The following is a 21,006-nucleotide window of genomic DNA, read 5'->3' on the forward strand; positions in this document are numbered from 1 at the left end:
TAAAGGAAAAGGTGATTGGATCCCGTCGGGTTTTTCTTGCGTTGGAGGAGGGAGGGGTCACTGACCACGAGGATCCACCCGATTGAGAATCAGCCGAAATCAACTAAATATCACAGCACGATGACGATAAATATACACGTACTTCTTCTTTAAAAACTCCCTTTCAAATAAGCTTCCTGGACACATTGCCTTGCTACTTTTATTACTGAGTCAGCATTTTGTTCACAAAATGAAATGAGCCGGCTATCTAATACGGATTCATTCAAACTAAGCCAGTTTATCCTATGAAATGTGAGAGTGATTTTGGGTGGGGAAGTGTCTCTGAGACTAATTTCTATGGTACCACACGTTAGGTTGCCTAACACAGGGGGATTTGGTGCTCAAAAGGCACGCTGGGAAGGCAAATTGACACTGACATTGTTATACGCATGTCTACGTAGTTCACGCTATTTACAGGGAGGGGGCACTAGCGTAGACAAACTCTTAGCTTTGACTACCAAGCTTTGCTAAATCACCGCTCTCTCTCCAAGGAAACAAAACAATATAGAATCGGGTTGACGGCGTGCAACAAGCACAGATCCTCTCTCGACACGACAACGCGTGAGTATGCCCTCACATCTGTTCACAACCGAATCCAAAGCTGTGTAAGGGAACTGCTTTGGAGGCGGTTGTCGCCGTGCGAGTATTTCCCCTTTTGTTTAGCGGTTAAGGCCCCTCTGTTTGGAACTTGAAGGGGGGCCATGTTGTTTAGCCACTCAGTGTTTGGCTGATGTTTTAGCTAACAACAGCAACATGGCTATTAGCGTTTGTTAGCTCCCGGAGATGGCCGTAACGTGTTGTGTACAGTGAATATTGGGTAATAAGTCGAGAAAATGTGTTCTATTTAACATGCAAAGCCACTCCCTGACTATAAAACAGGAGTGAATTAAGCGAATTTCTTTGATGTCTCACCAATAATAAACACAACAGGCCCTTTGCGGTTAGCACTAGCTGGTTAGCTCCACTGAACCAATGGTTAGCTTTAACCATGTTCGATTTCCGCTAGCAGAAATACATGAGGGAGGGAAAAAGTAAACAATCAAAAAAAACCGAGGATACAAACCACAAAGCAAAAATAATCTATTAGATAAATAAATAAATAAGCATTTACGCAAATTCCCGATGAAAGTCGTTAAGGTAGCTTCCTTATTGTAACAGCGGCTTGCTTGCTGCTGGCTAGGCTAGGCTAGCTAGCCAGGCTGCTAATTGGTGTGCCACAATGAACAGTTTCAAATTTGAGTACGTTGTTGCAAGCTCGTTACATCATCTCAAAAATCAGTCGTGGCTATCGCTGAATAGTTGCATTTATGCGTGTATGTCTGTGTGGTAGCCGAAGCTTTATTACTGGTATCCCCAGTCTTATAGTCACCAGCTAGTATTTGGCTAACGACAACGTTACCGAGCGGTGTTGCTCTTATAAGCCACCAACATCGATGTCAGTCGCTTGTTTTGTTCTTGGCCCGATCTTTTTAATTTAACAAAACATTAATAACCTGTTGTAGGACAAATAGTTCAGCAGAATTAGACAACTATATCCCTGGCGTGTTGTTAGCAGCTCGGGAATTAGTCTTGTCCCAGCGAGGAAAATTAAAAGCATTCGTTATCATTTTATTATTCTTTTGGATGAACGTCTTTAATGGGATGCAGTGTAAAAGCTGATTTTTGTCTGAAGGCTCAAGGAGGATTTAATAAGTCCACGATGGTCGCATTATAATAGCATGGGCTTTCATAAGAGCCAATTATAATGCCGTAAACACCACATTGTAATGGGTGCTACATTACATTATATAATGAAAGTAAATCTTACTTTGTCTGTTTATTGTTTTGTTTTGTTTTTTAGGCTTTCCCGTGGAATGAGCATTCCATGCAGCATCCTAGGTATGAATGACGTGGCCTGGCAGGAGACAAGAGGTGGGATGCTGCATGCAAATGGTGCTCCTGAGTCTGGGGGTGTCCGAGTTCATGGCGGAGGGCCCCTAGCCACAGTTGGGGGAGCTGGTCAGGCTCCTGGAGGGCCACATATACAGGGCATGGACAGGGTTCCTAACCCTACCCCAGGTACCCCACAGCCCCCGCTGAGCGGGAGGTCTCAGGATGACGCCACAGTAGGATACTTCTTTCAGAGGCAGCCTGGGGAGCAGCTTGTGAGTTGCACACCTAGCAAGCATCGCTGGCCTACTGGGGATGCCAATCATGTCGATCAGGTAAAGAGTTGGTTTGTTTTTTGTTTTATTGAGATAAGGCATGTGGTGATGTGCAGTTTAGTATAATTACCAGACAGAACAAGTCCTCAATTTTCACTGATTATTATATTGGTATAAACGGCAAGTAAACAATCTGTTGTTTATTGTTTAAATGTAGTACTTTGTTATTATTGGAATTACAGACAGGTCTATCCACAGCCGTTTGCCCAGTCAAACGTGAGGTGAGGTTTGGAGTGCAGATTTCAGAGATCACCAGTCTGTTACTACAAGTATTAAAAAGCCATAGCACTGCTTCTGATTTACAACAGACATCAGCAAGATTATAGTTTTGGCCATTGTGTCAGCACAACAGGGGTGTGAGTCTCACCATGTTGACTGAGCCAGAGTTGTAATAGAAAGTGTGGTTATTAAATAATGAAATAAATGCTGCAATTACACTTTAATGAAGAAAGCTTGTCTTTTAATTCTGTTCCCCTTCAAATTATTCCCCTTCTGCACCTACAGACTGCTGCACTCGGGGCTTTCAGTGATCAAAGCAGCGTAGTAAGTCTTCTTCCATTAGTGGTCTAAGAGGCTTCATGGTTTTGTTCTACACTGTTGGATCAGGCTTGGAAGTGCTTCTCTTAAACGCAAATGTGATTTTGAAGGAAAATAAATAAAGTTGCGTGGTACTTGTATTAGATGAATAAGGAGGGTTGACATGTAGTTGGCCAGAAATGGCTTCACTAGGACAGCTCAGCATACAGATATGGATGGAAATATTTTCCCACAGCTCTGGCTTCTCTTTTGTTGACCATATATTGAGAAATGTCTACAATCTGTCTGTAGTAATGTTAAGCCAATGGTGCACTGGAAACCAATCCTCTTTTTAATTTCAAAACCTGTCTTTGTGTTTCATTTCATTTAATAGCCACACCTCACATCCTGTCTCAACAGTACTTTAAGCTGCTCTGCAGCTTTTTTTGTTGCTACATACAAAGCCCCGTCTCGTGTTTAGGTTATTTCATTTTTTTTCTTCCAAACTACATTCAAATTATTCTGTTTCATGCAAGCAAGTCATTGTGCCCTGCAGAAGAGCGAGTGTAATCGCCTCTCTTTATAAATCATCATGTGTAGTTTGTGCAAATGGTTTTTGTGTTTAGTGCTGCATAGGTCCTAGTCTAAAAATGTTTTTTAAAAAAGGTCTTTCTCAGATTTTTATTTTTATTTTCAGTTTTCCTTAACACATCATGTATAGTGGGCAGGGTGGGTCATGCAATAACCAAAGCTAAATGATCGTGTCAGATACCTTAACATAAGTCGAACAGTCAGGATTAATTGCTTTGGGATTTCATGTAAGATAACTTTATTAAACAACAGTCTCTTATTGGCTTAACAGCATATTCAAAATACCATGTAAGTCATAATTCGTGTCTGGCTTATTTCACAAAACCAGAATGTTACGTAATGTAAAAACAATTGCGCAGATTGAAGAATAAATGTTAGTTTTTTGCTATGAATCTTTATGTATTCTATTGAATTGTCACATATTCTTACACAAGCACTCTTTAGCATTGCAGGTACAATTTTACAGTTTAAATTTTGTTAAATCAGTGCTGTTTAATTTAAAATGTTAAAATGTTTTTTTTTCTTCTTTTTTTTCCTTTTTTAAATCTCTGTCTCAGGTCCGTGCAGTGGATGAAATGAACTATGATTTTCAAGCTCTTGCTTTAGAGTCGAGGGGGATGGGAGAGGTAAGAACAGTTTTTGTCTGCATATCGTTCACTGTCCTCACTCTTGTACAGTTTTCTGTGATTATTATTTTATTCTTTCCCCGCGCTCTAGAATTGAAAAGTGACTGTACACATCTGTAGGTTGCTATTTTACAGAGGGCATATTTAAGTATGGCTATCTTCAGTCCTGTGAAACCACGTCTACAGAAACTATAGAAATGCTGAACTATTTTTAAAGCATCAATGTTTGCATCACCACCACCGAGTCTTTAAAATACAGATTTATTGTAAACTAGTTCATCTTACCCTTTATTGAAATCCGTTAAACCCTCACCTGACCCTGTTTGTTTGCCTAATAAAGAGTTTTCTGAAAGCTTTTTGACTTAATGCTATTACATTTTTTTTTTTTTTTTTTTTTTTTTTTTTTTTTTTTTTACGATAAACACCTTCTGCTCCTCTGTCTGCTACACTGATGTAGTTACATTTTTTTCATATGTCTCAGACCCCCCACCCCCAGGCTGCTGCGTGTAAATCTATGTGCAGTCCTCTACAGTGATGGTAAAACTGTGTTGTATAGGAGTGTTTTTCTTACTTTATGAAACGAGAAGACTAAAATAGCCTGTTCACTTAAACAAATAAATTGTTCACTTAGTGTTTGGTTAAAGCATCAGTTGCAGCATTGACTTTCTTACTAATGACAAATCTTCTTAACAATGGTCATAAAACTTGGCACGACTTTCCTAGAAATCTTCAAGCTCAACCAGCCTTTTTTCCTGGCAGTGTGGATTGGGTCATTGACTTGTTTACCTCACCGGAGCACTCTAGGGGGGAAAAAAAAAAAAAGATTCCAGTTAGAATTTAATCTATTTTAAGAGGAGTCTGAAACAGAAAATTTGTACAGATTCTTTAGAAAAGCATTATCGAACTGACTTGAAGTTAACCGAGAGTTGCTGAAAGGTCTTGAGTGTAATTGCCCCAATTATAGGTAATTAGTGTCTATAATGGGTAATTAGTCCAACTTACACTAAATAATAAACATTTGAATCCTAAAAAAATCTTATGAATTAGTAGTCAGTCACTCCCTATGTCTGTGTACAAATACAGTCTAAACCGTTATTGCAACTTAGATTGTTGAATTAAGTGATTTCTCCTGATATCTTCCAATTATGCCAATTAATTATTAGTGAGTTTAACTTGGCCTCAGAACATTCTGTTCTCAAACATCCCATTCACATACGGAGTCGAAAATACGTCGCCCTTTGCACTCGCAGTTTGGAATCATAAATGCAAATGCTTTTCTACACCATTCAGAAACGCTGTTTATTTTTTTCTTAGCTTTTGCCAGCAAAAAAGCTCTGGGATTCTGATGAGCTGGCCAAAGATGGCAGGAAAGGAATGCTTCTTGGAGAAGAGTGGAGAGACCATGCATGGGGATCATCTCGTGAGTGTCTTTTCTCTAATTAATTAATTAATTATTACATGTGTAGTTAAGATATCTGTTCCAGTCATGTTTTTGGGAATGGAATAGCTCAGTTTTCACAGGTGCCTGCCAGCTATAACGTTTTGATATAAATACTGTTAGAACGATATAAATACAGTGGCAAGAAAAAGTAAGTGAACCCTTTGGAATTTGTCTTAAAATCAGATCAGATCTTCATCTGAGTTACAATTATAAACAAACCAGATTTTTTTTTCTGCTTTTTTTAATTTTGTATTGAAATTGCACACGTACACAATTATTTTTACATATATCATGGCGCATTTTGACTAGGCTATGTTAGAAAATGGTAAACATCTCCCTTCACGAATACCAGCTATAAATCATTCCTGGTTAGGACAGTAAGGACTGATTTAGAGTAATGCAGCGAGTGTTTGTAGAGCCTGTGGTGTAACTTGTGTAAGTGGCCGACTTCATTGGCGGCATTTACGCTTGTGTGAAATACATTCTGTGCTGATTACCTCGTGGTTATGTCCTGGTCATTTCTATGCGGAGTCATCCAATAGAAACCAATTAACTGGTGGGGCTTTTTTTTTCCCTGTCTTTGATTCCCACTCGCTGCATTTCCTCACATCTATTCTGATAGGTTCAACAACCTGCCTGCAGGAATTTACTGACATTTGTGAATCCTTACATTGATGCTATGATCATTATTCCTCATATTGAAGTGATGACAGTTATTCTCTCACTGATGAATTAAGAAACTGCAGCAGAAAGGCATCTGGACATGCACAGGAAGAATCGGCAGTACTGAACAGGCCAATCACAATCGTTGTGGGCTGCGTGGACATGATGGGTAGTTAAATCGCTGGTTAGAATGCCACTGCTGCCCATAAAACCTTGCCTGATATTTGCTAAAGGAGTACTTTGATCCTTCACAGCACTACTGCAATACTGAATGATGTAGCTAAACTGCAAAGTAAAGCCTGCGCTTCCTTTGCCTGAGTTCAAATTATTCTTCATTTATCTCATTTGTCCCTTTTATCCAACATTTATCTGATTGGTTGTCCCTCGTAAACGGAAGGTTAGAACAGCAGGTGAATGGAGCTGCTGAGCTTGCAGCCAAATATGTGTGCATAAGATGAACATATTAAGCACATCTGCTCTAAGTGACCTCACACAGAGCTAAGAGTAGGGGAAAAAATGAAATTAACCATTTAGAACAGTCTGAATCCTTACTTAATAACCGTAGCTGATTATTTGAAACAGCCATGTTTATTATGAGCATTGACCATTGTGCCCATTCACATATGGCTGAAAATGAGCTAAAGTATAATAGGTTCCTGTTACAAGAAGGTCTAACGGTTCAGTCAGAGCCCAGTTTCTTAATCTAATAGAGGTGCTGAAGAATGAGCTCGAGGATAATTCACACCAGAGATTCATTTCTGACAACATGGCTGAAGTCAGACGATTCTAGAAGAATGAGTCAAACTTCCTCCTGATTGTAGCTGCAGAAAACCTTTGAGATCACTGCTGTCACAGGAGGTTCAGTCACTTGTCAAATCCAAGGGTTCCCTTACTTTTTCTACCAGCAATCTAAAGTTTTAACAAAGACATAAGAGATTGTTTGGGTCAAACATCACGTTTGTGTTACTTGTGACTCAGATGAAGATCAAATCAGATTTTCTGACCAGTGAACGCAGAAGAACATGTAATTCCACGGGTTCACTTCGCTTGCCACTGTATTTGATTACGACTTTTCGTTCAGATCATTCAGTGTCTCAGCCAATCATGGTGCAGCGACGGCCAGGCCAGGGTTTCCATGGGAATGGTGATGCCAATTCTGTGCTTTCACCTCGCTCAGAAGGCGGAGGTCTCGGCGTGAGCATGGTGGAGTACGTCCTGAGTTCGTCCCCTGGTGACAAGATGGATGGCCGCTACAGGAATGGTGGCTATGTAAGCCAGACTTTTGCATCTCATCGATCTTACCAAAAGTGGAGTTTGGATTTCTTTGTCTAATTGTTTTTCTGTCTGTCGTATTTACACAGGGTGCAGGAGATGCTGACCAAGATGGGAGAGAGAAAAGTGATGCGCAAGAGAAGGTGTCGCCTTTTGAAGAGGACAAAAGCCCTGAGATGAAGGTGGGAGAGGAGAGTGATCCTACTAAAGCCAATGGAAGAGGTCTGCTGAACGGCATGGACAGAGACTGTAAAGACTTCAAGTAGGTTTTCCTTTTACAGTGATACAAGTTAACCAGTAGAAAATGGGTTTAAAAAAATTAAGTGACTTATGTGGCCATCTTTTAAATAACTGTATCTCTGATATATGTGCAGATGTTTAGCCTTTCAGTTCAAAATTAAATATAAAATATCAGACTGTGTAAATATGAACATTTATAGGTTGATTTGAGGGTTTTTAGACTTTGGTTTCACCCCAAAGTAACAGTTGTGTATAAATATGGCGGTCCTTCTTAAACTTAACTTGGTTTTTTTTTTTTTTTTTTTTTAGCCCAACTCCTGGAAGCCGTCAAGCTTCTCCCACTGAGGCTGTGGAGAGGATGGGTCCCAGTCAGACAGGTTTGGAGATGATGGGGCAGCACCACCACCCTCATGTTCTCCAACAGCAGAACCCCTCCCAAAACAAGGTCCAAGCTGAGGATTTCCAGAACCAGGAGGCCCAGAACATGGGCGGTATGGAGCAGCAAGCTGGTGTGGAGTCCTTACAGTTTGACTATGCTGGTAATCAGATTCAGGTGGACTCTTCAGGGACTCCAGTTGGATTGTTTGACTACAACTCTCAGCAGCAGGTCTGTTAAATTCACAAAATCTGGTTGGTAGTTTGCTCAGCAGGTTGCGAGCAGTTTGTTGATTTTTTTTTTTGATTTTTTTTTTTGATTTTTTTCTCCCCAGTTGTTCCAGAGGTCTAATCCATTGACTGTTCAACAGCTCACTGCAGCTCAGCAGCAACAATATGCACTGGCTGCAGCCCAGCAGCAGCATCTTGGTGAGACAGACTTTGTTCTCCTCAGATTCTTTTGCAGTATTGTTTAACTGCTTTGTCTCTCAGGTTGTCTCTGTTTGAGTTGCATAGACTTTTGAATGAGAATTATATTGCTGTTCTTCCTCATATTACTCAGCTGGCCTTGCTCCTGCGTTTGTGCCAAACCCTTACATCATTAATGCTGCCCCACCTGGAGCTGATCCCTACACTGCTGCTGGGTTGGCAGCAGCAGCAACGCTTGCAGGTGATCACATGGCACATGTTCATCCGCAAGTTCTCATTGATATCCAACAGATCATTATTATTTTATTTTTCTTTTACTCTTCATTATCTTCTGCCCAGATCCAATGTATAACTTCAGAAGTGTTTTTTTTCTCTCCCCCCTCCCCAGGCCCCACAGTTGTTCCACCACAGTACTACGGCGTCCCTTGGGGTGTGTACCCAGCTAATCTTTTCCAGCAGCAGCCTGCATCTACTGCCAATCACTCGGCCAATCAGCAAGCATCCAGTCAAGGGCCAGGGCCAGGGCAACCACAGGTAGGAATAATTTCTTTAACCAGTATTAATTCCCTACCTTATTCGCCTCGTATGATTGTATGAAAAATGTGCTTCAGGATGCGGTTTCAGTCATCTGTCTGTGACCAGTTATCGTGTGCAGAATGTTTATGACGACAGGATTACCCTGAAAATGAGTCATCCATGAAGACCTGCTGTTAAAATTTAGAAAAGTTAAAAGTGGGCAGGGCTTCGGTGGCGTAGCTCCATCAGTTGTGCATTTGATTCAGAAATGTTCTGGGGTTGGTTGTATATGTTTCCGAGCAACTCGTGACGTCTGATCAAACCAAACAGTTGTGGTAAAACACGTTAGCTATATTTTAGCTGTTCCTCATTTAGTCACTTGTTTATTTTTTGTTGTGACGACAAGTTGAGATTGCTTCCCTTCCCAGTGCCAGTAACAGTATTTTTTTTTATTTTTTTTTTTTTTTAACCGTTTCTGCCAGGTGATGCGCACTGGAACCAACCAGCGACCTCTTACACCTGGGCAAGGCCAGCAGAGCCAGCAGGAATCCCTAGCTGCAGCAGCTGCTGCAAACCCTGCATTGGCATACACAGGAATGCCTGGTTGGTCTACCATTTCATACTTATGCTATACTGCAATGTAGCCAAAGACACTGACAACCAAATACATTTTTTTTTTTTTTCCTTTGTTGGTTCACATTAAGTGTACACAGTGTGGAAGTAGTAGTAGTAGTAGTAGTAGTAGTAGTAGTAACAAAACACTGAAACAGTGTTTCTAACAACACTCTAAGTATGTTGTGTAGTAGTAGTAAACTGTAATTACTAACTATCTCCTCTTTGTGTGTCTTTTTTCTTCCTCAGGTTATCAGGTTTTGGCCCCTGCAGCTTACTATGACCAGACTGGAGCTTTGGTAATGGGCCCTGGTGCCCGCACCAGTCTGGGTGGGCCTGTTCGTCTAGTCCAAACCCCACTTCTTATCAACCATGCAGCGGCGCAGGCTGGTAAGAATTTTTTTTTTTTTTGTTTTAATTAAGGAATTCTTTTCTCTCCGGTGTCACCAGCTGTTTGCTCAGAGGGGATCTGTGGATGGTTTGGTTCCTGTTGTAGGGTTTTTACATTGCATTCAAGTGCCTTGGGGTAACTGTTGATATTTGGCACTATATAACTCAAATTTAGCTAATCTAATTGCATTAGAGATCATTATTTGGAATTCGGTGACTGTACCAACTGTTATTTTATCTGATTCAAATCTCAAAAAAGGTCTCTCTCATCTCCTGTGGACTATTTTTTTTCCACTGACACCTTCTTCAAAAACCAAATGTGACGTTGATCAGATAAGCAGATCTCATAGTTTGGTTTATATTTGTTCTGTTAGCAGTGTTTGTCTCCTGCAGTTACCACTGCTGTCTCCACTCTGTGTGTGGGGAGGACACACACCGAGCAATGTTTCATTTGGCTATTTTTGTGAATAAATTCATTGCTTTAATACGTTCCCAAGCCTCTTACCCCGAGTTTAATCACCACACATAAGCAGTAACATTTAAATATAGGTGGAAAAAATGATTCAGCCAAGAAGTCCCAGCTTCTACAAAGTGTGTTCACGCTGATGGTTTAAAATGCAAAGTGGCTCTCCCAAAAATAGCTGAATATGTTTATATTTAATTCTGCTTTTTATTATTTGTTTATATTTGAGCTTGTCATTTGTGTTTATCTGTGGAAAAATGACTTCACCCACTTAGCAGTTCTCTAGCAATCTGCCAGATCTGCTGTTTTGAGTAGGCACAGTTGCATGCGCACATGTAGCGATCTGATTTGTATAGATGTCCTCTTCTCAAAATGATAACTTAATGAGTGCTTCTGTGTGGTGTGTTGAGCAAATAATATGTGTGTGTGTATTATTAATAGAGATGGGACTTTTTTTTTTTTTTTTTCTTCTTAGATATGCCTACTATAATGTCCGTCCCGCACACCCACTTCTTTCTATTCTTACTTGATTAGTACCACTCATGTGACCTTTCCTCACCTTTGACCTCTCACAACAATCTCTCTCCATCAGCAGCAGCAGTGTCTGCATCTGGTTCCGGTAACAACATGTCTGGTCCTCCAGCCAACGGACTGTACCGCTCCATGCCTCAGCCTCAACCTCAGCCGCAGCAGCAGCAGGCTCCTCCACCCAGCAGCGGCCTGCCCTCCAGCTCATTCTACGGATCTGGATCAGTCCCTAACACCTCTCAGAGCAGCTCCCTTTTCTCTCACACCTCTGCTGCCCCACCACCCCCAAGCTCTTCCCTGGGCTTCAGCAGCACCGGCGGCTCTCTTGGCGTTGGCCTGGGCTCTGCTCTTGGGGGTTTTGGCTCTTCTGGTCAGTGGCTAAACAACATGCTGCTTGTAGAGGAAAATGGTCTTGTGTTAAATTTAAGTTTTGTGTTCTAAAAGTGCTTTGTTAATGATTTTTCAGTATCCAGCTCGACCAGTAGCAGTGTATCCCGCAGGGATTCCCTGTTGGCAAGTTCTGACCTATACAAACGAGGTGGCAGCAGTTTAACTCCCATTGGGCAGCCGTTTTATAACAGCCTGGGTTACTCCTCTTCACCTAGCCCCATTGGCCTTACACCAGGTCATTCCCCGCTCACTCCTCCGCCATCTTTGCCCTCTTCCCATGCATCCTCTTCCAGCCTTCACCTAGGTAAGCCTAAAGGGGGGATGTTTATCTTTGGTCGAATGTTGTTTTTGAGGTAGAAAATAAAGAAGCATTTGAGCCTGTTCGTAAGTGAGGATTGATGCGACTTAAATAGAATAGAACTTTAAATTGTCATCCCCTGTTAGGGGCAGCTTCAGTGAAATTGATGCTTGTAAATGAAATATTCAAAATTGTCTTATTTAATCCTAGGTGGCCTGACAAATGGCAGTGGTCGTTACATTTCTGCAGCTCCCGGAGCTGAGGCCAAATACCGGAGCACAGGCGGCACGTCCAGTCTCTTCAATTCCAGCAGCCAGTTGTTCCCTCCCTCACGGCCCCGCTACAGCCGCTCTGATGTCATGCCATCTGGACGCAGCCGCCTATTGGAAGACTTCAGGAACAACCGTTTTCCAAACCTCCAGCTCCGTGACTTGCCTGGACACATGGTGGAGTTCTCTCAAGACCAGCACGGATCCAGGTGACGGGCCTAATTTAATGCTTGAAAATGCCACAGCACAATAGAATATATAGGCTTTTTGGGAAATAATGAGTTTCTTTTAGGTCTCGTAAATGTAAGCCTTAGCCAAAAAAGAAAAAAACGCAAAAAACTACATTGCAGTGTTACACTTTGTATAATGAGTCTTTGGAGTGTCTTTTTAATCGTTCACTGCTTCCTCCCATCTAGATTTATCCAACAGAAGCTAGAGAGGGCCACTCCTGCTGAGAGACAGATGGTGTTTGGAGAGATTTTGCAAGCAGCATACCAACTGATGACTGATGTATTTGGAAATTATGTCATCCAAAAGTTCTTTGAGGTTGGGAGTGTTAAAGTTCATCCTTGTGTCTTTTGAGTAACTGCACAGTATAAACTAAACTAGATTCCATTTATAATAGATTACTCTCATATTGTAATAGATTCCAGCATATATAATATATTTTTTATGTTGTCTCAGTTTGGAAGTGCAGACCAGAAACTTGCTTTAGCGACCCGTATCCGCGGACACGTCCTTCCCCTGGCGTTGCAGATGTATGGGTGCAGGGTCATTCAGAAAGCCCTGGAGTCCATTTCCTCAGACCAGCAGGTAATTGTAAGTGAGATTTCACTTCTTTATAACCTTTTTATTTTCTATTGAAAAGCATTTTATTCGTCCTTCATATTAAAGGCTTTGATTTAAACAGTCTTCTTTTACGATATACTTTGATGTCATTTTCTTCCATTTAGAGCGACATTGTCCGTGAGCTTGATGGCCATGTGCTGAAGTGTGTGAAAGACCAGAATGGGAACCATGTGGTACAGAAGTGCATTGAATGTGTCCAGCCTCAGGCCCTTCAATTCATCATTGATGCCTTCCAGGGACAGGTGGGTCTTTTCAGTTTTTGTTTTTGTTTTTTAGAATAGCTGCCATATAATAAGCTGCCTTATAATGTAACTACCATTCAGTATAGTTTATTTTTGTAGACTCATGTGATCCGTAGGGTTGCATTAATATCTAAATCCTCTGATGTACTTTCACTACATGGTACAATAAGTACTGTTTTTATTTTCTAGGTTTTTGTACTTTCCACACACCCCTATGGCTGCAGAGTTATCCAAAGGATCTTGGAGCACTGCACCCAGGAGCAAACTCTGCCCATCCTGGAAGAGCTTCATCAGCACTCTGAACAGCTGGGCCAGGTGTGCACATCAATTTCCTCTCTGTCCCATTTTAAACTCCACGCTGACTGCCTTATTTTTGCTAGCTGCGACTGATCGCTGTTGACATTTATCATTTTATGTTGCGTATTTGCATGTGTCCTTCATGTTTGAACATTTCATATTTTTAGCCTGTCATTGTTCCTGTGTAGTTGTGGTCTGCTAAGTGTAAGGATGAATGTAATTGTGCTGTTAGCTGACATTACATCTGACATATGTGATTATTTAAACATCCACCCTGCCCCCCTCACTTATTCCATCTAGAAATATCAAGGCGTATCATTGGAGATGACACCCAAAACATATTATACAGTGTCCCGTGATGCACTGTTCAAGGTCAGAGCAATTTGCCTCTATCGCGGATGTCCCTGTGCTCACTTCCTTTTTCCCCTCTTTATTTTTTTTTAATCTTTTCTTCTGTAAAGAATCTAATTTAACATTTAGTTTTCCAACTCCCAACATTTATAGTCCTTTCCTAACCCACTGAGCTGCCTGTTCTTTCTTTTTCCTCCCTTCTTGCTTTATGCCAGAGGATTTAGGGACATGCTAATCTGCTGTCTGATGATCCCTCTTTTGCCTACAGCATTTTTTGATCAGTCTGTTTTTCCCTTTTTAAAAAAAAAAAAAAAAAAAAAAAATCTAATTTTGCTAAAATTATAATTGTTTGATTCAAATCTAGGAGTTTGAAACTCTTTTATAACCAAATAGTTCACAAATGGTGTTTTAAAACCAACATAATGCAAGTTCATGTTAAAACAGATTGACAGAAAATGGTTCGGGAGGCAAATACTTCAAATTTAAAGGTGGAGATCACATTACCTACCCAACAAATTACCACTTTAACAAGCTTGGCAGTTGAGTGGTGTTATTTGTTGTTTGGTCAGTTAATTTTTTGTCTCCATCTTGCCGCACTAAAAATTACACCCGTAACTGTCTATCACCCGTTTCTGAAGGGGCAAAGATGCTATTGGTTGTGTTGCCTGGTCAGCGACACAAACCAGCAGCATCTGTTTTGTCTGACCTTCCGCAGTGATGACGTAAGGGTATTCGAAATACTACAAATGGGGGTGTCGCTCATTCATCGGCCAATCATTGTAGAGTTGCATGATTACCCTATCCTATCAATCGAGGCCAATGGGGAGAAAGTAGTGCATGAGTATCAATCATGTTCAGTTGTATCTCACAGTTTGTTTGTTTTTTTGTTGTTGTGATTAATCTTGTTGAGATGACTTTGCCTTGCCCTTACATCTCTGTTGCCTCCTGCAGGATCAGTACGGTAACTACGTCATTCAGCATGTTTTGGAGCATGGCAGACCAGAAGATAAGAGCAAGATAGTGGCAGAGGTGCGCGGGAAGGTTCTTGTCCTGAGCCAGCATAAATTTGCAAGGTAAGCTAAGCAGTCTGTATGGATTAAGAGTGGGCTGTATATTGTTTGCAGATTTTGACATTAACAGGGCAGACGGTGAATATTCTGAAGTTCATTTTGTATGAAATGATTGTGAAAAATAAATATTCTGTTGTGGGAGGGAAAGCGCTCACATTACTGTCAATATTAGAGCAGCTGTGTTTCTTCACACTTCTGCTGGTGTGAGGACAGATGTGAGTGATTTGCACTAGCATAACTAAGGAACATAAGTTGATGCATATCATCTGAAGATCAGTCGATACGCTGTTGTTGTTTTTCTACATCTTTCGAGTGTTTACATTTGTAAAAACCGGTTAATAGTAGGTTTATAACACGCAGGTTAACGACTCACATTTGGGCCTGATAGGAGATCATTTTAGGCCTGGGATAATTTATCAATAACCATGTGGTAACAATGGCAGGAAGTTCATAACCTAGATCTTTCTTGAGTCGAGGAAGATGGGAATGCTGAATTTTAGGTACCTGATGGTTCCATGTTCTTTGTTTTTAAAGCAGAGTCCATTCTGCTTAGCTTGGAGTAAATTCTTTTGTAATGTATAGGCGGCAGCATGATGGTACAGTGGTTATGGCTATCACCTCACAACAAGAATGTTCCTGGTTTGAATCTCCGGTTTGGCTCAGGCCTTGCTGTATGGAGTTTGTAAGTTCACCCTGTGCCTGCATGGGTTTCCTCGAGCTTCCTCTCACACTCTGAAGATATTCATTTTAGGCAGGTCCTGTGCTTGAAGTGTATAGCATAAAATTATGATTGAATGCTTGGTTAAGATGAGATATGCAGTGAAGTGCCTTGAGTGGTCCATAAGAATAGAAAAGTGCTTTCTTAATGTGAGTACATTAGCCAAGTAGATATTTTAAAAGACACGTCTATGTTGAACTAAATGTGTCTGTACGAGTCGTTATACCTGTCATATTGGTTTTCGCTCTTGTGGATGTGATGTGTTTGTCAGTGAGCAAACACGACTTTAGGCCAACTTTGGACCTTAATTAATTTTAGTTTGATTTATTTAATTACATGGCTCACGATTATTGTGAATATGTGGGACAACGGATGTTGGCTAAGTAGGAGGAAAAGACCACAGAAGTTTCATGGAGGTAGGGACAGAGGGTGTAGAGGGTTGGTGTGACAGAGGATCCTAGGGATGGGGTGAGATGGAGGCAGATGATCCACTGTGGGGATCTTTAAAGGGAGAAGCCAAAAGTTGAGGACAAATCCTCGACTAGGAGCCAGTATCACAAAACAACTCCCACGTTCAGTTCCTGTAGTTAAACAAAAGTGGTTATCTACTTGTTTCGTAATACAAGGTTTTCCAGTCTTGCTACCATTAGCCAATTTGTAAAAATACACGTCTGCTGGCAGCAGAGTGGTATATTTTATAAATTTAAAAGATGAGCTGTAATATTAGGAAAAAATAAGATACTCACAAACTTAACATAACTGCTGCAATTAAACAGCAATATACAAGTGTATGAGTGTTTGACGGGAAAAGTGATCCTTGTAACTTTTAGAAAAGTGCTGTAAGAATATAGTAAATGACTAATATCCTCTGTAGTGTAACATGGAGCAGTCGGTAAGACTGTCTCAGTGGGCCATCATTGTAGCATATGTTTAGAGTTTTGTGTTTCATAAAATTCATAAACTTTTTCCAACTGAAGTTGTTAGAAAAAGTTTGGAATTCTAATCAATAAATGTCCTCAGCTTTAGGAATAAATTGCTGTGTAACTCTAAAATTGAACCTGTTAGCCAACAGAAAAAAAAATTAAGCTGGGAATAGTAGTCCCCTCTCCTAAAAGCCTGTGTCTGGTAGATTGTAAACTGATAGACAAAGGGCTTAGACACTCTAAAAACTAAATGCCCTTATTGGGATGGTCCAGTGGGGGAGGATTATCTGGAATTTTCTATAGTCAGTAGGTGGGAATGTTGTACATGTTGTTTTCTTATCAAACATAGCCTGGTTGTGTCAGGTGTAAAAGTAGGTCAAAGTAATCCTCCTTCATATTTCCCAAATTCAAGTGTACCCCATTAACAACCAGCCCTTGCATCACAGTTGGGGTCTTAGGTGTAAAACTTCAGAATAACCATGGCCTGTAACAGGTCAGCAAAAACTTAAACTAATTGAGCTGTTTGAACACACTGCCTAATAATTACAGTTTGCTAACACACATGCAAACATTGCACGTGATGCCAAAAACAAAAGAAAATGATTCTAATATGCTGGCATCTCTCTGCTTCCATCTGTTCAGTTATAAACTTGAGTAACAGTAGCTTATTTTTCCCCCAGTAATGTGGTGGAGAAGTGTGTGATCCACTCCTCGCGTGCAGAGAGAGCTCTGCTGATAGATGAAGTGTGCTGCCAGAAAGACGGGCCCCACAGCGCCTTGTACACCATGATGAAAGACCAGTACGCCAACTATGTTGTCCAAAGAATGATCGACATGGCAGAACCTGCTCAGCGTAAAATCATCATGCACAAGGTGAGTCGTCTACTAAATGTGCTCATGTTAGTGGTAATGGGTGTTAGTGGGTGGGTTGTGGTCCATTTGATCCAGTGAATTCTATCTGTATTCTATAAGGTTTAGCAAAGCTTAAAAAGTCTAATCTGTTTATGTCCATAGTTTCTGACAAGTGATCAAATCGACTTGGCTGGTAAAAGTTTAACTGTGAAGTTTTATCAGTGGTATCCAGGGCGTTGCACAGCTCATTCAGATCATGAAACAGCCAATGTTAAAACAAGTGCCTGCGTTGGTGCTTTCAAGGACCCTTGATATGTGAAATATGACCAGAAAGACCTGTTTTTAGTCATGTTATCAGTGCCATTATGTGTACAACGATTGTATTTTGCATGAAAACAAAGTAATAACTAGGGTGTGCACTTCCATATGTATCTGCCAGCATTGTGTCCATTGTTTACATATTTTACATTACTCTTTGTGTACATCAGTGCAGGCTGTTGTGAAGGCTCTTGTGTTGACATCAAACTAGTTAGTGCTGTTTTTGTTTTTAAACATCAGTGTAGTGTTGGCACCGGAAATTTGCTAAAATATCTGCATTCTTTCTGCTGGCCAACAGGGGGCGACTCCTGTGGTTCCAAAAATAGCCATTTTTTTGTAGACTTCTGCAAAAAAATCACTTAACTCATGAATTCAGTAACCCTTTTACATACACAATCTCCGTCAGTAGTTTCAAGACTTAATGTAACATGATATGCATTTTGTAAATTATGCTACCCATAATTTGAAAACATGCCCATTCTTTACCCCTACTTCCAGATTTAAAATCAGTTGAGCTTCTTTGGCTTTTAAATGCAGTTATCATCTTCTCTTCTTTCTTTAGATCCGGCCTCACATTGCCACTTTGCGTAAGTACACCTACGGGAAGCACATTCTAGCCAAGCTAGAGAAGTACTACATGAAGAGTGGATCTGAACTGGGTCCAATCGGCGGTCCCACGAATGGTCTGATGTAGTCACGTACACATCCCAGGTCCCCTGAACAAGTGGAGGAGTAGGAGCCCCAAACCCCCTGTTCTGTCTGAGATGCGCTCCTTAGCCATAGGGGTTAGCCTTTGACGCCCTCTGTTATCCCATCATTTGGGGGGGCAAGTTACCAAAAAAACAAGACAAGTCAACTTCACCTAAGAACGCTGTGACAACTGACCCCTGCCACTCTGCCACCCCTGGTGCAGGTCCCCAGCGTGGCCCCCAGGGGACGCACAGTCAGCAGGCTGTTTATTCTTTTTGTTTTTCTTTTGTTTTCCTCCTTTTTTTTCTTCTTTTTTTTCCCTGGGTAAAGCACAAGCCCATTGTTAATGATGTAATTGATGTATTTGACTGGTTTTCATATTATCTTGTACATTTAGTTTTTTACCTTGTAAATTCTCTGTAGAAAAAGAAATTATTACACATTTGCTGAAATTTACAGTTCTTACAATTAACACCAGCAAGTGACTTTATAAAGGCTAAACTGAGTGATCCTTTTAAAACACGATTCCATTTGTTTTTGTAAACAAACAGCTGTTCTTATTAAGCTTAGGCAATTTATTATAATATTTGTATATTATCCCACACACAGTTTAAAAAAAAAAAAAAGAAAAAGGAAAAAAAAGTGTTTTCCCATGCCAAAGCAGCTGATGGATTAGTTTTCAAATAGCATCACATAGTATGGATGGACAGAAATCCCTCCATCCACAAGCGAGTACTATGCGTCACGTGCCACAGTCACCCAGAGGTCTTTGAGGCCGCTTTGCCAGCTCGGGGTTTGGAAATTGGTGCTTTACTCTAGGGTAGCGTTTGCCAGTGGTGGCTTTTTCTTGCCTCGTTTTTTTGTTTTTTTTCTTTTGTTTTTTTTTTTTTTTTTTTTTTTCCCACACCCTTTGCGGGAGTGTGTGCATGTTTGGTTACTCCAGCAGCTCGTAGCCTGCATTATGTTTTGGTACTGACAGAATGAGCTGCTACATCCACCGAGCACCATTTGAGTTGTCTTACTCTCCCCTCATGCAGGCGATCACTTGATTTTTATGCAGGGGGAAATAAAACGCTACCATTTAACTTAAAGAAGCAGAGCATGAGGTTTGGTTGTACAGCGGGCGTATGACCTGGTTTAATATTAACATAAAATGACCATAGCTTTGGGTGGGGTGGGGTGGGGCTTTTTGCAGGGATAGCAGGGTGGGAGTGGGGTACGCGTTGGCATGCTGTAATAGGTTTTAATCCTTAGAATGATTTTTTTTTTTTTTTCCTTTATGTTTTGTGTAACATCTTATCTGTCTTGTAGTTTGAGATGAACACTGCCCTAGAAAACAGTATCTTTATGTACTGAATAATCATCTCTTGTGTAGAAGTAGTTGAGCAATGTATAGCATCTTTATGTATGAGTAAATTGTTGCTCTTTTTTTTGGTTGAGGGGCTTGCAGCAGTGATGGGAACCCCCACCGCCTGAAGGTCAGAGCAGTCCAAAAAATTATCATTATTATTATTTTATTTCTGGAATTTGGTCAGTTTTGTACATCTGAGGTGAAATAAATTAGACGTAGCTGAAGAAAGGGATGCTTAAAGAACCTTTTTCTTTTTTTTCTTTGGGTATGTAAGTGGATTGGCGGAGGCCGGTGGGGCCATCAAAAGCTATACAATTCACCTGTAACGCTCGTAGTGATGGCTTCTTTGCTTCATATGAATTGTAGAATAAATGTAGTATATGTGCAGTTAATAAGTGTAAGATTATTAGTTTCACTAAAACAAAAAGTCTAGTTGTGGTGTTTGACAGGCCTTGCTCTAAATTTGTAGTGATGCTTTTATTTGTCTGTACAGTTGTACATTTGTAAACGTTTATGCTGTAAATGGGATGTCTTTTACACTTTTTCTTTTTTTTTCTTTTCTTTTTTTTTGGAGGGGGGAGAAAAAGGCTAATGTGCATTTAGATGTGTGTATATTCATCACTCCTTTCCCCTTGAATATAATGTATACAGGTTTTATTTGATCAAGTGTTATTTTAAAGGAAATGAAAAGTTAATGGCTTCACAATCTGGCATGGTTTTTGTTTTTAAATCTGTTCTGGGCCAGCCTCTATTTGTACTGAAGCTGTAACATCCACTGTTGATAGTCTTTCTGATGTGTGACAGTTTAAAAAAAAAAAAAAAAAAAAAAAAGGAAAAAAAGAAAACACTCTGTACTAAAATCGAGGCTGCATTTAGTCCTCTCTGCTACCATGGAAACTTCACAGGATATGACAAGAATTATTTTTGTACAGAAGAGTGCTGTATTTTGGAACAGCTACTACCTTGTAAGCAAAAGCAATGTAAAATATTGTCAATTATATAAATATGAACATATGAGTTTTGTCACACTGTCAAAGTCATGTACATTTTCAGGTGGCCTTATGTACATTTCCAGATGTTAGATGAAGAAAACGAACTCCTTTTTCGAAGCAGAATTGTGACATTGTATGATTAAACTGTTCTTCTAACATTTGACCTTAATTATTGCCGAGTTTTTTTTCCTCCTCATATATTAATGATTTCTTAATCATTTCAAGATGCTGGATTTTAAACTAATGGTGAAATAAGTGCCCCAAGATTAGTTGGTGTGTGTGAATGTGTGTGTGAATTAGGGTCGAGTTTTAGCCTCAGTGAAGACTAACATGTTTTTAAGATTAGCTTGTTTTATATATGTATAAACACATCCACTTGTATCAGTATGTGCCAGACTGGTGTTGGAAAGATTAACATTAATTTCTGCTTTCCAAAACAAAAAGCCTTCACTTCACTGAAAACACAGAAGCTAAAAGGTAACTTGTTAACT

The 21,006-nt window shown here is 40.3% G+C and overlaps 1 protein-coding gene across 8 annotated transcripts; it reads left to right on the forward strand.

The window, feature by feature from the left end:
• The first annotated feature begins 364 nt into the window (after positions 1-364).
• pum2 (pumilio RNA-binding family member 2) lies at positions 365-20,684 on the forward strand. 8 transcript variants are annotated; one of them, XM_039598822.1, is made up of 24 exons: positions 365-600; positions 1,880-2,243; positions 2,748-2,786; positions 3,908-3,976; positions 5,291-5,396; positions 7,162-7,349; positions 7,442-7,614; positions 7,902-8,199; positions 8,303-8,396; positions 8,530-8,637; positions 8,785-8,930; positions 9,395-9,515; positions 9,774-9,914; positions 10,970-11,275; positions 11,372-11,599; positions 11,804-12,071; positions 12,279-12,408; positions 12,547-12,675; positions 12,816-12,953; positions 13,143-13,268; positions 13,551-13,622; positions 14,553-14,674; positions 16,993-17,185; positions 18,045-20,684. In XM_039598822.1, exons 2-24 carry the CDS (start codon positions 1,893-1,895, stop codon positions 18,174-18,176), a joined length of 3,678 nt encoding a protein of 1,225 aa, XP_039454756.1. In that variant the 5' UTR covers positions 365-600; positions 1,880-1,892; the 3' UTR covers positions 18,177-20,684. The 8 variants fall into 8 exon arrangements, with proteins under 8 accessions (XP_039454756.1, XP_039454755.1, XP_039454758.1 ...); XM_039598821.1 differs by having other exon boundaries at positions 10,973-11,275; positions 12,547-12,681; XM_039598824.1 differs by having other exon boundaries at positions 7,258-7,349; positions 12,547-12,681.
• Positions 20,685-21,006: the final 322 nt, after the last annotated feature.

This window comes from Oreochromis aureus, linkage group 15, assembly GCF_013358895.1.
Source record: "Oreochromis aureus strain Israel breed Guangdong linkage group 15, ZZ_aureus, whole genome shotgun sequence".
In the NCBI taxonomy this organism is placed as follows: domain Eukaryota; kingdom Metazoa; phylum Chordata; class Actinopteri; order Cichliformes; family Cichlidae; genus Oreochromis; species Oreochromis aureus.